The sequence below is a fragment of the Macrobrachium rosenbergii genome, chromosome 24 (genome assembly GCF_040412425.1).
Source record: "Macrobrachium rosenbergii isolate ZJJX-2024 chromosome 24, ASM4041242v1, whole genome shotgun sequence".
In the NCBI taxonomy this organism is placed as follows: Eukaryota; Metazoa; Arthropoda; class Malacostraca; order Decapoda; family Palaemonidae; genus Macrobrachium; species Macrobrachium rosenbergii.
Window position 1 is genome coordinate 20,350,113 of NC_089764.1, and position 18,990 is coordinate 20,369,102.

The 18,990-nt window shown below is 36.2% G+C and overlaps 2 protein-coding genes across 2 annotated transcripts; both read right to left on the reverse strand.

Moving 5' to 3' along the window:
* Positions 1–4,700: 4,700 nt before the first annotated feature.
* LOC136851906 (biotinidase-like) lies at positions 4,701–18,607 on the reverse strand. The gene is made up of 6 exons (XM_067126262.1): positions 18,243–18,607; positions 17,398–17,550; positions 9,937–10,142; positions 8,948–9,053; positions 8,467–8,577; positions 4,701–5,744 (listed from the first exon to the last, which is right to left on the reverse strand). Exons 1-5 carry the CDS (start codon positions 18,546–18,548, stop codon positions 8,503–8,505), a joined length of 846 nt encoding a protein of 281 aa, XP_066982363.1. The 5' UTR covers positions 18,549–18,607; the 3' UTR covers positions 4,701–5,744; positions 8,467–8,502.
* LOC136851798 (pantetheinase-like) lies at positions 4,858–8,224 on the reverse strand. The gene is made up of 2 exons (XM_067126110.1): positions 8,191–8,224; positions 4,858–5,744 (listed from the first exon to the last, which is right to left on the reverse strand). Exons 1-2 carry the CDS (start codon positions 8,222–8,224, stop codon positions 4,858–4,860), a joined length of 921 nt encoding a protein of 306 aa, XP_066982211.1.
* Positions 18,608–18,990: the final 383 nt, after the last annotated feature.

An 18,990-nucleotide genomic window follows, 5' to 3' on the forward strand; every position in this document is an offset into this window, starting at 1 on the left:
GTATGCAAGAAATATACCATGATCATAATTTTTTCCGATGGGAAGCTTTTAATTTCAAAAACGAGTGCCAGATTTCTCTTCATTGTGCTGGTTCTCTCAGTCTAAGCTAAATTTCATTATCACCTCTTGATAATATATACCCCCGAATTTTACTTTGTACAGTAAGCAGCAGAACTCGTGCGACTTTATTTATGTACTGGACAGTTGTTCTCAAGTTACCACTTAGTATTAAATCTTACATTTTACTTTGTAAACGTGTATGTATGAGGAAAACTTGGTCACCTGTCATGCAGAATCTTATCATTGAAATATACTGGATCATGAAAAAAAAAATATTTCATGCTATAATATTTCAGAGCACAAACTAAATACTTTACTGTAGCATGAATACCTCGGCTCACCGTGACTCCTGCGAGTCGTGGAACCATTAGTCTGGATACAGTGAAACTGTGAAAGAGGACGTCGCGATGTAGTGAAAAAGAAAAGTTAAGCAGAGCATAGTCTAATGATAAAAAATTGATGCATTTGGGATATGAATTCAAAGTTATTACTTCTTTTCGCTTTTGTAGTTTTGTGTATAAAGCAAATGCTAGGCAGGATCATGATTCCGATATTTGCAATAAATTATTACAAGCCATAGCTTAGGCTATAGCCAAGACTACATATGTCTAGTCTCCCGAGGGGTTTCTTCAGTTTGAAGAAAAAAAATAATGAATAAATGAATAGATAAGCAAGGTGGAGAGTAATCTTCGCTAATAGAAATACAATTAAGTCTACCTTTTTATTATTTTACTTTTACTTTAGGAATGGAAGACTATAATCAGGTCGGACTTATCAGCCACACTTATTGTGTGCAGATTCTGTAGAATGACAACAACAACGTACTATAAATAATAATAATAATAATAATAATAATAATAATAATAATAATAATAATAATAATAATAATAATAATATGGCTCTTTAGTCTAGGCCTATGCTATTAGCTTTATAATATACTACGTATTTCAGGAAATTTGAGTCATTGGTTTTTGCTAATTCGGTTGATTGGTATGGTACGTTGAAACAGTTTCTCACACCCTCCCCTACATTTTGATGAAAAAAATCCCATGTCCAAACAGATTTTAAAGGTACTTTACTCTTGAATTTCAGGACATAGCCAAACCTAGCTAGTCAAGATTTACGAATTCATTCCGATAAGCACTCTTGGGGTACTTATCCCTCCCAACACCCACCTTCTTCATTCTTTAGTCTGTCTTTTCATTCATCCAGCACCCCCCCTCCCCACCTCTCTCTCTCTCTCTCTCTGTCTTCGCAATATTTGTTGTGTAGTGAAATGTTTTCAGGCACATATTAGCACTGCAATTTTTCAACTCAGCAATGTAGGATAAAGTGAGCTAACGACCTACGTGGTTAAACAGAATTCAGGGGTTTACGAAATCTTTGTAGTTGATGAATGAAACGTCGGGTTAAACGATGGGTTTATCACTTGTGTAGCCAGTAACTTCCGAGAAGGTCGTATCGTCGCTGTTCAGAGTTTTGGCTTACATGTTGAAATGGTTATAAAATTTTCTGTGATTTTAACCCATTAATTTTTATTATAAATGTAGAACACTGAATTTAGAATAAACATGAAATACCTTTTCACCACAAAATTATGCAAACAAAATAAAAACAATTACATTCATGAAGAAAGTAACACACGCTACGGGGTGTAATGACGTCAAGGAAGAGTAGGGAGAAGAATGATGGAGTTGAAGAGGAAAGTTGTGGTGAGTGAGGAATTTGCTAGAAGTAGATACCCAGGACTAGTTCAGTAGTAGCCAAGCTCGTATGTCCGAAAGCGTTAATCAGTTTGCTGGAAAACCAGCTGAATTTGGAAATTAAATTTATTACCAAAAATTAGGGGGTGGGGTGAAACACACTGTCTCAAAGTAACACACCCATCCATAAGTTGATTTGAAGGATGTTGGCAAAAAATGACTCAAACTTCGTGAAATACATAGATAGCAACAATATACAGTTGAGTCAAATCTTTGCAACTTATAAAGGGTGTCTATAAGACCATACAGTGGAGGATTTGTGAAATTCCTCTGTCATTATTTTCTTCATAGGCCTATAGGCTTAATAAGAATGATATAATCAAGAAGCTCGAAGTACACTTGGCCTACAGGTTAGGAGAGGGGGGGCAAATTGAGCCATTTAATCAGTTGACGTATGGTTAGGACACGCCCATAACTACATCTCCGATACGTTCGTTATGTTAAATACATTACTGTATACAGTATAGCATTGATAATTTAAAACCATGCTTAGTGAACTGTATCTTTTTTTGAGCGAAGTTGCAAAATGTTTCGTCGTTGCAACTTAGCATCATTAGAAATGTGAAGAAGGCAAGAGTAGCCACTTAGTGACTTTCGAACAAAAATCACTGAAATCGGGTCACACGACTTTTGCTGCTTGCTGTACCACTTCAAAAAGTATGTTGCTCCCTTCTCAGTGTTTTTCCATTCTTCGTAACAGACGCGTGAGGAGTTCCTGCAGGTCAGATCAAAGAAGTGAAGAACATGGAGAAAGTGCAGGTTTCTATATTTAGTGTATTTGGACCATAAACATAAAATGTGATATGCAGAGTTAAATGCATGCTGCGGTTTCGTCCTATTCTTTTGTACCAATATAGACTCGATATCATCTCAAACGATTTTGATATCTTTGTCTTTCCTTTATGTAAGTCTCAATAGATGGTATTATAATTTCTAGCATCTTAAATTTCTGGCCAATTCCTTTTAAAATGATCAAATAAGACTTTCCTATTCATTCTTGGTATCCTTTCTTGACCTGAAAATTAGACAGTATTAGAATCTGAAGTAGTGAAAATGGTATTAGATGAAAAGAATGGGTATGCTTTTCATTTCCTCACTTATTTTCTAAAACTGGTGTACGAACAGCGAAAGCAAGCAGCGGGGTTTTACTAAAGATTTGATCTCTAATCAAAATCAAGGCAAAAAGTAATGTGAAAAACATTCCCTCTGTACAGCCAAATAGAAATAATGCTTACGACGAAGGAAAGAGAAGAGGAAATGGAAAGGAAAAACAAATGGACAGCCTGACTGATCTCTGAATCCAAAGCGTACGAAAAATATTTGGCCGTATCGGATAAGGTTACGGGCCATTGCACACTCCATTAAAAATAAAATTGCTCTGCAAGCGAGTTGCCATAAATCCAGCGGGGCTGCGGTTGCCTAGATTTTCCACGTTGTTATTATGCTTCTTTGGAAAGGAGGAGGCACAGAAGGGATGTTGATGGTGCAAACTCAGACATTGAAAAGAGGGAAACTGATGCGAAGTCGACGTATTCGCAGGGGCAGACGTGGCCGATGGGGCTTCCCTAGGAGCTACGTCGGACTGGGGGCGATGACGTCAGCGAAATGTTGTCGTCGTCGATTTGCACAGGAGGTCACAGCGTTCTGGTCGAAGGCCTGTTGTCAAATTCTTCCGGTTTCCGCGGAGTCAAACGCCTCCATGTTATTTTACTCGGAAATTTGATGTCGCGTTATTTGAATAACACTGTGACTCCGCACTGCGTGAAGAGTAAATAAAATGTGGTTATGTTTTTACTTGTGCGCGTGCGCGAGTTAGACGGGTATCTCAAAAATGGGTGAACGGATCTTGCGAACTAAGAGCGAAAGCATTTACTACGTAACTCTCGTTAGATGTTACCTTCTGGCCATCTTATAAAAGATAAACACTTCAATCCAGAACAACAGATCCATTTTCTCTGTAACATTCGTCTAGCCTTTGTATTTTTCATCCTGGATTTGTACTTATATTCAAACCGTTAGGCTCAAAATAATTTTGTCTACTTTCTATCCACAACCCTCGACTCTGTCCAAAATGGCCTCTTAGAATCAGTTCTTAACAGGATTTGTTGAAATGCCTTACGTGGCCTTTATCTTGAGTTTTGTTTTCATGTTCGTTACCCATCAGCTTTAAACCCAATTTGGAAAAATGTAAACTATATCTAACCGTCATTCCATCTTGATATTCTGTTCCTTATTTAGCCTCTTCCTTTATACCTTTATACAGAAAACAATTTATAAAAAAACGAGTCTTGAATCGTAAGAGAATGAATATTCACTAAAGATAATATATTATTTTATAAGAGGTTAAAATAGGCAGCTGTACCGGCGATCTATTCACCTAAAAATGAATTTCTGACTTTTTTTAAGGACATTAATTACCAAATGGGCCTCGCCTCGAAATGAAAGCCAATTGTACTGAATAAGCATACACAGCCTTTGTCTCACAGCTGTATACCATCGTTTCACATTGCCTCAGTAAATATTTTATGCCCGGTACAATCTGAGCAAGCAACTTCTAAAAACCATTTTCTATATATATGAAAGAAAAATATGATTATAAAATTTGGTATCGATGTTAGAATGCACATGTATATATGATATAACAATATCATTATTCGTCTCTTCTTATTCATTGATTAAAATACGTGGCATAGAGATGTATACATTTGTGAGTTCTTAAATAATTTGAAAGTAGAATATTAAATCGATGTTTTTTAACAATTATTTATAGCAAAAAGAATGTAATAGGACATCTTTCAAATACCTGTATATAAATATATTCCAAGCATTGCGCACGAGAATGTTGGTCTAAAATTATGGCAAATAATAATACTGATATTTCTTTTATTATTTTTAATGCATAACTCACCATAATCAAATGTAGAATAGTTTTAAACCAAAGAGGCTAATATCCTTACTTTAACACCACTGACAATACATAATAAGTAATTTTAACTAAAAGAAATTTTCATCTTATTAGGTTGTTCATGACGTTTCAGTGGTTTGGGTCCCTGGAGAACCACCTGCCATACAGATTCAACGTGGAGAGGTCATTCACTTCCTCGTGAAGATGTATGATTGCGTGGTAATGGTCTGGAGATTCATTGAGTGTATAGTTCCATTTTTCAGCACTGAAAAGCTGCAAGGCGTCAGTAAAAACGGAGGGATAAATATAACGGTCACCGAATGTTCCAGAGAGTGAATATGCTCTGAATGCTGAGTCAGGAACATATGCATCCTCAAAATGGCCACAACTATCAATGGTTTCATTGAGGCAAAGTACTGCCCCGCAGACCTGCACGTACTGGAGATAGAGGCCCTCGCCATGTTCCACTATCCCGCTGTAGGCGATGAGCATGTAAACAATATCTTCAGGTTCTTCAGCAGGGTATTCGTAAATCAGATTGCAGCACAAGTCGTCCTCATGGCAAAGCACCTGGATAGCATAGACACCTGGGGAGGTTCTCTCTAGGATGACGTTATTGTAACGGCTGAGGTCCTCATGCAAATATTTAAGTTTCATGTTCTGGTTTATATTTTGCTTATGTATCTTTTTACCATTTACCATTAACTCCATTGCATTTGTTTGTCTCTCTTCCACCTGTGTTGGGTCCAACAAAGGCAAATCGTCAAAAGCTTTATAATTGATAACTTCAGAGTCACTTGGTTGATGCGTTTTTGCAGATGGCAGCGCCGACTTCGTTTTCACTTTTCCCACTATGAGCTTGGTGCCTGAAGAAGCATCGTAGGTATAATAGTCAGGTTCAGAGTACACACCTCTGAAGATCCCTGCCCCCAAAAGCCCATCTGGAGGAGCATATATGTTGGCAACAACGAGATTTACATTGTTTCCTTGACTGAAACCCTTCCAGACCTGGGGACCTTAGAGGAAGAAAGTTGACAATATAATTTTGTGCATAAGTCGTTGCAATGTAAACAATAACTGTTTTTCAAACTATTGTATTGATTGCATTTTGTCACACAGAACGACAGAGATATGTTTGTGGGCTAATAATGTCCTGGTACAGAAGCATTACGTATTCAATATATATATATATATATATATATTGTATATATATATATATATATATATATATATATATATATATATATATATATATATATATATATATATATATATATATATATATATATATATATATATATATATATATATATATATATATATATATATATATATATATATATATATATATATATATATATATATATATATATATATATATATATATATATATATATATATATATATGACTTTTTATCACATCACCGTGATTCATATACAATCAGTAAAAAAGAAAAACGTCCTAATATTCAATTCACGTTCTACTTCGAAATAATATATTTTCATATATGTTAGCCGAAGGGGGGAATTTTTAGTTGATAATAAGAACCGCGAAGGACAAGAACTCAACTTGGACGCTTAAACCACACGACCAGCTTGGCTTAAAGCGTCCACTGTAGTCCTGAGTTCTGTCCTTCGCTGTTCGAACGGACGACGAACTTATTATCACCTAAAATTCCCCTTCGAAATATATGAAAATATATTGTTCAGGTAGAGCGAATTGATATTAAAGGACGTTTGCTTATTGATATTATATATATATATATATTATATATATATATATATATATATATATATATATATATATATATATATATATATATATATATATATGTTGACATATATATATATATATATATATGTTGACAACCATATGAAAGGTGAAAATTAAAGACCAGGTACCGAGCGCTTTCGTGTATTGCGAGCACTTCTTCGGGGTACAAAGTAAAATAAATAAATAGAGGCATAAGCAAGAAAACTTCACAAAACAAAGATCAAAGTCATTAACAAGCAAAACACTAATACTGCATGTAATCACTAGTTTGAAGAAAAAAAATTGTCACTACCAAACAATAAGTCAGAATACTTTAAAAATGCTTAAGAACTAGAACTGCAGTTAGAACAGGCTGTTGCTAAAAGGTGACGTTGTACTTCCCTACAATTTTATGAACAAGGTAACTACCTAATTTAAAAAGACCTGATCTAATATTCATAAGTTGATTGTTGAAATGCTTAATAAAGGCAGATTCAATTATATTTCTTTTACCAATGTGGTTATAAAAAATGATCTCAGATGAATTTTCCCAGTCTATACAATGGTTAAAATCATTCATATGTACAAATAAAACACTTGTCAACTGACCTGTTCGAACTGCATAACGATGCTGTTTTACACGGTAATCTAGTTCTTTACCAGTTTGACCTAGGTATTTATTACTGCACTCAGCAAAAAGAATCGTGTAAATACAACCACTAATTTGTTTTGGGGAGTTACGAACAATGATATTCTGAAGTGTCCCTGAGTTCTTGTCAACAACATTTATCTTTAAAGTTTTCAGTAATTTTTTAATAAAACAGATTTACGCTATATGGCAGTGTGAAAATATTCACCCTCAGAAAAGGCTCCCTATTGTTACTGAAATAAGAAATGTTTCTAGCTTTCTGCAAAGATTTGTCGATTAAAAACTTTGGGTATTTTAACATAATTCCTACGTCATAAATTTTACAAAATTCTGAGTCTAAGAATTCCGGATTGCATATCCTTAATGCCCTTAAAAACATGCAACAGAAAACTGAGAGTTTTACATCAACATAATGATCTGAATAATAATGGCTAAAGGAACAGACGTTGGTAGGTTTCCTGTAAACATCAAACACAAAGCTTCTATCCCTTCTATGAACCAAAACATCTAAAAACGGTAATGAACAATTATTTTCCTCTTCAACGGTGAATTTAATAGAAGGTACCAAATGATTTAACTTGTCCAAAAAAACTGTTCAAATTTTCGAACGTGGTCCAAACACAGAATATGTCATCAACCTATCGAAACCAAAGAACCCCTTAGGCAAAACAACGGGCAATATTTTTACTTCAAAAAACTCCATATATACAGTAGGTTGCTAAGCACTGGGGAAAGGGGATACCCCATAGCCATTCCAAACTTTTGATGGTAATAATTACCTTGTTCATAAAACTGTAGGGAAGTACAATGTCGCCTTTAGCAACAGTCTGTTCTAACTGCAGTTTCAGTTCTTAAGCATTTTTACTTATGGTTTGAGAGTGACAATTTGTTTTCTTCAAAATAGTGATTACTGCAGTAATGGGGTTTTGCTTGTTAATGGCTTTGATCTTTGTTTTGTGAAGTTTTCTTGTTTATGCCTTTTTTCATTTATTTTATTTTGTACCCTGAAGAAGTGTACGCAATACACGAGAGCGCTTGGTACCTGGTCTTTAATTTTCACCTTCCATGTGGTTGTCTACGTATGCATTTGTCATTTTGTTAACTTATCGTGATATCTGTTTGTTGACTTATCGCTATATATATCTGCATATATATATATATATATATATATATATATATATATATATATATATATATATATATATATATATATATATATTGTATATATATACATATATATATATATATATATATATATATATATATATATATATATATATATATATATATATATATATAATATATATATATATATATATACATATATGATAATTACCTGTAAGAGATGGAAGTTCATCAAACCAAGCTGTACTCAGAAGGGCATCTCGTACTCTAGGCTGTAGATATTGCTAATAGCTGGAGTTTCGTAGAGTATATCAAAACAAATCTGAAGGGATAATTATGTCTAACCCTGAACTTGCATGAGTTAATGCGCACGCTTACATCTATGGAGCTTAATATATTTTAGAAGACAGCCTCAGTATTTCGTATGGATAATTCTATGTATTCATTAAATTAAATTATATATATGTATATGTATAAATATATATACTGTAAATATATGCATAAGTATATATATATATATATATATATATATATATATATATATATATATATATATATATATATATATATATATATATATATATAATATTTGTGCAAAAGAGAGTGTATTTGTCACGAATACTAAATATTTCAAAATGTATTTCACAGTATTTACTTAGTAAAAACCAAGATGAATTCTTCCCAGTTCTCACCAACAACGTAAATGTTACACCAAACGAGGTCTCGAAGATAGCAGTTGAGTCGGGATCTGTTCCTGGGGTGAACACGGGCTCCACAAATAGGTGTTTCTTTCGGTACCTGAGACGTACATGAACACTGTAGCCTACATTGATGCGCTTGGTTATTTTCAAGACAATTCTCTTTCTCTCTCTCTCTCTCTCTCACACACACACACACACACACACACACACAATCCAGCATAGTCTGATCTTGAAAGATACGGTCATTAACAAATCAATAATCAAATTTGGAGTAACCGTTAAAATGCAATAAAATATGATTTTTAAAAGCAAAAAAAAAAAGAGGCTATAACGTACTAAATCAGGTTTTAATACAGATTTTATTTCAAGCATTAAAAGTGGAAATAGGACCATTTGTAATTAAGTAAGCAAAGTATAAAGAAGAAATGTAATACATGAAAAATTAATGAGAGTATTGCTGCAAACGTTACAGTAATACATTTACATACAACATGCACAGCAGTTTATATCAACACTGATAAAAATTGCAAAACCCCCTAGGTTCACTCATTCATTCTCATTAATAGTTACACTATTCTTCTTAAAGCACCACTTGTAAATTGAAAGGAAATAGTATCTAAATGAATCATCAGCTAAGAAACCTTTCTTTCGATGGCACAATCAACCACAATGACCAAGGATTAAGTCAGAAGACCTCTGTAGCATTCATCGCACGAAAGTAAATGATGTCGATTGAGAAACTCAATGGGGCTTTTCCTTAATTGTCAGTTACATTGACCGCTCAGTGCTGCTACACACTGTATTGTTTACAGAAAGTTCAAGTTACTTCCCTTGAACATGATTGAAACGATTAGTTTCTAGGTTTATGAATAGACAATATAAAGACATATGAAAAGAAAGGAAAAACTCAGATCACAAATGAAAATTCAAAACGAATCATATTTGACTAAAAGATCGCGTCATTTGCACTTTTTCATTACCTGGCCACAACAGCTCCGGCATCGTCGAAAACTACCTGGGTATTGTGGAATATGCAGCCAGAGAGGACACCTGATGCATCGCCGTTCTGGCTAAATGCGAGATCTTCATCACCAAAGGCAATCTCAGAGCAGTTTGACTGTTCGGCAAGGTCCACCACAAGGTATATGCCACTTTCCATCGCTGCACAACTGAGTTCTTTCATGATCTTTAATGGGAATGATAAGATAATATAGATACAATGGAAAAAATGAGCATTGACCCACTAAGACGCAACACTATTCATAGTTATCTTGCTACCATTCCTGTGCTTTGTATATTATCCGCCCTCCTTTCCATCACCTGTTTAACTTCAACTATCCAGCACGTTCTGTCTTACTCTTCACTCCTAACACTTATAAATTATGTAGTCTTATTAACTATTTATCGTCCTCCATTCTTTCTATATCACCAACATATCTCCCCCAAAGTCACACATACATACAGTACACACACACACACACACACACACACACACACATATATATATATATATATATATATATATATATATATATATATATATACATATACATATATATATATATATATATATATATATATATATATATATATATATATACATATACACACACTTATATATAGACCTTAACAGTCCCTTATAAGGTGAGGATGATGCCCACTGGAACACGAAGTATACGGTATGCCTACAATTGTATTTGTATACGTATGTGAGTACATATCCATACGTGTGACTGAATATAAACAATGACCTTGACTCGTTTTAAGAACTGGGAAATACTAGCTATCATGGCTAACGAAATTCAGTCCATTTAGTACTGCAACATTCCAACCAACATTTACCATGGACACAGGATTAAGTCTCGAAAGCAATCGGCGGCTTCTGAAAATATCTACACTTCGAAATGATTTCTGAAATCTGTTCGTTATTTAATTGTGAATTTTCATTCATGTGAAGCTAAGCATGGCCAATAGGATTATATATAAAGGAAATTTTATTTAGTGATTCATTGTTAAAAATTTGTTATGTGCCACTGCGTCAAGCCGAGGGAATTTTTCGCTCCTGCAAACGAGTGAAAGCCTCGATTTCCCAAAGTAAAGTTTAGTGCTTGACATACATTGTATCTGTATCATTTTCGTAGTTATTTCTGGAGAAAAAAATCATATTTTGTCCCACTGAATGCTTCCGAAAAGACTAAAAATTTTGAATCCGTTAATTTTTAAATTCTCATTCCTTAGCTTATAATTTCTTTTAATGTTTTTAACTATTGTTTAGATAATACTATCTAAGTATTGTTTGTCTTTCAGATAAAATTATAATACATGACGCCTACGCCTCCATTTTATGTTATTCGGATACTGTGTCAATTCATATGACAAGTCAGCATTTCTTTAATTTAACCTTTTCTCGGGCAAAGAGCCTGACCGGGATCTTTATTTTGTTATGTTTGGCGAGGTGCCGTGACCAATCAGATCGCTTTAGTTAGTTCCTCATTGGACTGGTGGGTACCGTTCTCAGCTAGCCCGGCGTTCGATTCTCTGACTGGCCAATGAAGAATTAGAGGAATTTATTTTTGGTGATAGAAATTCATTTCTCGGTATAATGTGGTTTGTATTCCACAATAAGCTGTAGGTCCTGTTGCTAGGCAACCAATTGGTTCTTTCCACGTAAAATAAATCTAATCCTTCGGGCCAGCCCTAGGAGAGCTGTTAATCAGCTCAGTGGTCTGGTTAACTAGGGTATACTTTTAACTTGGACCACGTGGATTTCGGCCACTAGTGATTATCTCAGTTGTTGTGAGCGCAAGTTTGAGCTTGGTAACTTGAACGGCGTAGCGTCACACACTCCTTGAAGGAAACATTCCACTTCCAGACTCCGAAGCATATAGCTGTATGCCTAGTGCTCTTATTTTTGCCGCCACCAAAGCTCAAACAATGGAGGTAAGACTTTCAAAACTTGTTTGCTCATAGATAGAGATTTGGTGATCATTGTAAAGTTATCCAGAATAGTGTAAATGACCGGTGCCGCTATGAAAAACTTGTGTGAAAAAAAAAGTGCAGTGTAATCATCTGGTATGGACTGAGCGCCCATTTCACGGGAAACCACATTTCACCAAACTCAGCTTGTACTGGACGTTGTGCCCGGTTTGGAAACCACGTTTCACAAAACTCAGCCGGTACTGGATGCTGTGCCCGGTTTACCGGGAAGCTTGATTGATAATGAAACATGCCGAACCGGATGCTGTGCCCATTTGTGTTAGTGTACATATTCGTAAACTGAATGTTCTGGATGATTCTAAGTGTTCTTGATTATTGTATTGATATTTTAGGCCATTCAAACATTCTATATATTAATAATAATCATGAAATAGAAGATTTTTGGGCAAATTTTTTGCTAAAATTCAATATTAGTACGTATTTTGACTACCTACAGCATAAGCATGAATATATATGGTAATGATCACCAAGTAAGCACAACAATATTCTATTAAAATTATCGTCATTACTTTTAATTATATTATCATTATGATTTCATAACTTAATTATTAAGATTATTTGCTTGCTCAAACTAGTAACTAACAATTGCTCCTTTCATTCTCTTTTCAGGTTGGAACCTTCTATGGTGCCACAGGTGTTAGTGAGGTTTTTCCTAAGTGACCCCAATCATAGTGTTGAGGACAGTGCTGAAGAATTTGAGGATAATGATGTCGATGACGACGACAACGACCCTGACTAAAAACAGTAAATCGAAGCAGCTTTAGCTGAAGATGCTGTTGAAGAGGAGAACCTCTTGTCACCTCCAAGGAAGAAACAAAAAGGTAAATATTTTTTTTTTCATTTGTGGCACTCATACTAACGTTCCTTTTCTCTTTTATTCATAGGAAATATATTGTTAAGTGGGAAACCATTTCCAAAGCCAACCCAAACCTCCAAACTGCCTTACACCCCAAAATAACATAATTTCATACTGATACCTAACTGAGGAAGGGCGTGAGAAATTCAGCCCCTATGTAAATTTCTCTCCATGCTCCCCTTTTTGGTGCATCTGTTCATCTTTCTGCAGACCTGGTGACTACTTGAGTTACCTCTTTTCAGATAAAAGGCGAATGGAGACGAAGCCTGCCGAGAATCAGCCAGAAAGGTTGAGTTCCCCATAAAAACTGGCGAATGTGGGTTGCCAGAAGTCACCAGGATTTGGGGAAGATCCCAACATAGAAAACGAGGTGACGGAACCGCCATCTTGCGATCCCAGTGACCTCTGGGAGGGGCAGGAAAATAAGCCCCCGAGGTCATATAAGGTGAGAAACGGTGGTCATCCCTCTTAGAAACACCGCGGTAGCAGACAGACACACAACCCTATGCTGCTCCTTATTGAGCTGACCCCCCAACGTGATCACCTTTCGACCACCCAGTCGCATTACCAGTGCATTTTCCCATTAAACTCATCCCTCCAGAACTGGTGAAATTTGACGAGGCCCCTCCATTGCTCCGTTATAAGGTAACATCATGACTAGAGGTTTTTTCAACAGCCACATATCTTAAATCTTCCACTGCACTCTCATTTTCTTTTCTGAAGTGCGAGTTATCACAAAGACCTGACTCACTTAGCTCAGTGTGAATTTTAATGCAAGTATATCATACCAGAATCGAGTTATCTTGGCATCCTCTGTGCAACCCTCGATTCGCCCGAGATCGTTATAATTATCTTTGTGTAACCACTAGCATTATCAAATTGCAGACGGTACATTGGCTGTGGAAACATCGACTTGTCTTGTGCTTCTTGCAGTGAAAAGGCCACTGCAACCAATTCTTCAGTATCCCTTCCAAGAGGATTAATCATAGACTATTCAATTTTTTAACAGTGACAGCATATCTAACTACGTGGCAGCCCCTGTTGGATCTGCCTATCATTCCCCAGTCTTTGGACTGGCATGTTTAATTATAAATATATTCCATTTAAAGTAAACCTAAGTGTTTATCTGTAAAGCTCCTTGTTGAAGTACGGCCCTCAGCCCAGCTGTTTTTTCCATTAAGGTTCCTGCCTGACCTAGCAATTGCAGTCAGAAACTCAAGATGTATTAGTAAGCCCCAAGTTCACGAGCTAGACCCTAGACTGGACCCTGAACAAGGAATACAGTAAGCAGGCCAGGTAAGAACTTTAAATATATATATATATATATATATATATATATATATATATATATATATATATATATATATATATATATATATATATATATAGATAGAGAGAGAGAGAGAGAGAGAGAGAGAGAGAGAGAGAGAGAAAGAGAGAGATGTTTTGCATTTCTGTGTTTCTTATAGATATTGACAGTTGATTTTTTCTCTTTTTCCAGTAGTCAAGCATGGCTGTGCCACCCCACCAGCAGCAGTAGCAGAGAAGGAGTGGGCAGATGAGGAGGCTGGCACTGGCAGCCAGGGTGCCACCGTTCAAAGGAATTGGGTGAAGGAGGACATCAACAACCCTTCACTGCCACCTTATGCGCATGCAGGAATGTCAACCATTCCTACCCCTTTCACCTACTTCAGTGATCTCTTCGACATGGATCTTCTGGGGCACCTAGTCTATCAGACTAACCTTTATGCTAGGCAGAGCAACCTCAGGACGCCCTTCAAGACTGACACATCGGAGATGCTTGTGTTCTTCAGCATCCTGATCTACATGGGTGTGGTCCACCTGCCTTCCATTGAGGACTACTGAGTCACTGACAAATGGGTGCCACAAGTGGCAGACTTTATGTCCTCGAAGAGGTTTTGGTTTATGCAAGCAAGAATTCATTTCACTGATAACCAGCAAATGAATGTCACTCAATACAGGTTTTACAAGGTCAGGCCAGTCATCACTGTCATCACGAAGAACTTGCTGCACATCTCTGAAAGTGTAGAAGAGGTTATGTGGCCTATAAGGGAACTATGGCTGGAAATTTGCGCCAGTATATCTGTAACAAGCCAGATAAATGGGGTACAAGTTCTTCTGCAGGGCCAGTATAGATGGCTTTATTCGTGATATACTCATGTATCAGGGATGGACTACCTTCATCACCCTGAAGAAGAGGCCCTCATGAACTTGAATGAGAAAGAGTTCACCACCCTCCTCAGGACAGTCAAGTACCTGAACAAAACATGTCTGTACACAGACAGCTTCTTCACCAGCATTGGTCTTGTTGAGCACCTGAGGGACACCTATCAATGCCGCTATGTTGGCACTGCCAGGGAGACCAGGACAGGAAACTCTGGCCTCATACCAACTGCCCAGCTCAACAGCAAGAAGACCAAAAGAGGCACCATGGACTACAGGAGCTGTAATGGTGTTCTGGCATTGAAGTGGAAGGACAACAAAGTAGTCAACATGCTGTCCACTGATGTAGGAGTAAAACCCTTGATATCTGTCAAGAGGCATAACAGAGATGCCAAAGAGGAGGTTGATGTCCCATGACCTGATACAATAAAGCAATACAACGGTAAGATGGCTGGCATCGACAAGAGTGACATGCTTACCCATCTTTACAAGATGCACCTCAGGTCAAGACGCTGGCCACTCAAGAGCTTCGGATACTGCATTGATGTATCCATTGCCACTGCCTGGCTAGTCTACAAGAGGGATGTCACAAGGCTAAATGAGAAACTCATGCCCCTGAAGATTTTTCACCACTCCATCTCCAGGTACTGCAGGATGCACAGGAAGTCCAGAGTTGTCTCTCATGCCATGAGGAGGTCAGATGACACCCCTTCAACACCCATTCCTTCTACTTCTGCTACTCAGGAGTCTGTTGGGAAAGTGGTGCTCCCAACCAGAGGTCGGAGGTCACCAGAAGTGCCAGAAGCTGTTAGGACTGATACCTCCACTCTCCATGTACCAGTGTTCATCCCCCTGAGACAGACTTGTAAGAACTGCTCCCCCAAGAAGAATATCCACGTGTCTAAGTGGATTTGCAACCTTTGCAATGTGGCACTGTCTTTCTGATGCCAGGAACTGTTTTGCGCCATATCTTAGTGTTGTGATATAAATATGGACACTATTTTCTAGTGTTTTATTGAATTATTTGACTAATTTTTTTTTACTGATGTAGATGTATTTTGTAAAGGTATAAAAATTAGCTCACTTTCCTTTTCCTTATTTTTATTATGTCTTCTTTATTAAAACATGATGAAATAATGTGTAAAAGGTTGAAATATTAATATAATACTGCTTGGAATTAAGAATAATGTAAAAAAAAAATAACATACTAAGTTATAAATATGAGAGTTAAAAGTATTGAACATGGAAGGTAAGCCCCCAAAAAGTTACTAAAATGCTTTAGTAGGTAATCAAAATTTCTTGAAAAAGTTGGTCTCAATCTGGCAAAACATCCAGTTCAGGGTACTGCTGTCAAAAGACAATTTCCCATGAACCAGCAGTGGTCCCGTTGAGGACACTTCGTTGGGCGGGTCTATGACCCCATTTTTGCAAAATCTTAAAATATGCACGAAAGTAAATGTGTGTTATATTTGGTTGTACTACAACATACTACGACCGTATTTTGCTACCACCGCTATTTCTGGTAGTACGTGTTAAAGGGTTAATCTCCACTTCTTCAAGATCAGGACTCTAGCTTTCCCATAAAGTTTAATTATTCATGTGCCTTTACATCTATTTTTCTCCTCTATGAGTTTTCGGCTGGGTGAAGGCTCGACTACGTCCTTCACGTTGACTTGTGCATGATAAAAATGGAGTAATGGTCATGAGAATAATCAATGAAGTAGAAATTGCATGAAGAGAATAGGGGACAAGAGAAAGGAAAAACTAATCTGAAACGTAACTGCCTGTTACAAAACCTGAAAACACAGTTACTGTAATTGACAGCATGTTCCACACTTTAATTCTTGAATTATTTTGGAAAATTTCCTAAATTTTTCCATAAATATTTCAAAGCATGAATAATGGGACTGTCATAAGTATAGTTTCCAACAATATACTAGACGAACAATGAATCAAATATGATGAAGGAAAACTACAAAAAAAAAAATGAAAAATTAATCATATGGAAACTTCAATAAGAAACCAGACATTTTAAAGTGCTGAAAAATCCATAAAAAATTATTGATTAAACACACTTCAGCAAACAGAAATTCACGTCTGCATATGTACAAGTAATTAATAGAAGAAATTAAGTTTCGTAAGTGCCTGCTGCATCTCATCGACAGGTTTATGTCAAGTCCTAATCATAAGATAATCGCATAAAAACACAAATAAATCTGAATACTTAAATTCTATTTTTCTATTAAAGGAATATATCATCTTGCAAAGTCAGTCTTAGAATCTTCGAGAACCAGCGAAACATTATTGCCAATTACCGGTTACAACAGCACGTGAGGAAAAATAAGCGATTTGCATTTGCGATGAACTTCAGTAAAACTCTCTCCAAAAAATCAAAACTCCTTACTTTGCTCGAATTCTTGACGTCGCCGTATTCACAGGGTACTTCTTTGTCCTCTGGGTCCGGAACGACCTGTGTTTGAGCCAGAAAGGTTCCCAAGGTCAAACCGAGGTTCAGGCTGGTTAAGCCATATTCTGGGAACACGATGATTTGGGCGCCCTGGGTCAAATATAAAAAAAAAAAATAAATAAATTAGGAGACTAACGATTAGGTATCTCAGTTCAGGCTAGCCTCCAAAAGTTTCCCTAATTCTGTTTTCCTTTATATGAAATCTTTAGGAGATATTTTACCAAAACAGCCATAGTTAGAAATATCTTTCACCTTCCAGGATCGATACCAGCAAAAATATATCATTGTTAAAAGATGGAAATTATAACACTAATCAACCAAGCTGAGAGCTTAATATTTGCATAACAAAATCAACGGAAGTTACTATGAACACTTTGATTTTATAGAAATATTGAAAGTTGTGAACCCCTCTTAAGACTAATCTCTCCTTCATTTGGGAAGAAAAATACTTTGGACCCAGAAAGCAAACGTTCATAAGAAAAGTTTGATATCCTTCTGTAAAATTGTGAGCGACTGTCTTCCGTTTATTTATATTTTGAAAGCAGTGGAGAACCGTTAGCATATTCCTAGCAAATCATACTGACAAAAAATTTAACGAATAAATAACTTGTGCGAACCGTTCAACTAAATTCGTTAGAATATTCACTGCAGAGCTTCGTTTCAACCCATTATCATGTCTTGTTTATTTGCCGATTGTCTTTGTTTGTTTCCGTAACAACAATATCATTGATAACAAAAGGCAGATTCATCTTACATAATAGAGAAAGTAAAAGAATACTTGCCATATCTTTGGCCTCTCCAGCATACTGAATAAACGTTCTCGCATTTTCCTCCAGTACAGCCAGACCTCCCGCAGAGAGATCATCATACGGGTCATATTGCAATGCTGCTGCCACATATTCCACTTCCGTTTCTGCTGTCGTGTCTCTGTGGACAAACTCTTTCGCCGTTTCCCCCTTTCGATGCGTTTGTAGGGTTGACTGGAAGTCATATTTCTGTTCTCTGCCAGTCTTTCCATCATCTTGTCCTGCCACGACAAGACATGACAGACAAAGATATATAATTATGTATGAAAAGCTCAGCGTCATAATTAGAAACCAACTGCTGTTTAGTCTGACTGACTTCGAGTATTAATAAGGTTCTTATCAGTGATGAGCATGACAGCAAGCGGGGGCACAACAAACGCAAATTTTTCATAGAAAAAGAAAAAATCAGATAAGCTGGGAGACGTCAGATGAAGAAAACAGCTGAACTTTCAAGTACATAGCAGATATAAAAAGTTTGGCAAGTATTATTCTTCTTTTTGATTTTTCAACACTAAATGAATATAAAGGTTATAATTTCTTTATCTTCATATATTGTTTTTCCACAAAAACTGTCATGTGTGACTCACAACAGTTTGCTAGGTTAATTAATTAAATATATTGAATTATTTATATCTTGTATTAAACCTCTCTTAAACTATTAGTTTAAAGGATAAGAAATATTTAAAAATGGTAAGACCCCAGGAGTTTTCTGCTCCTTGTCAAT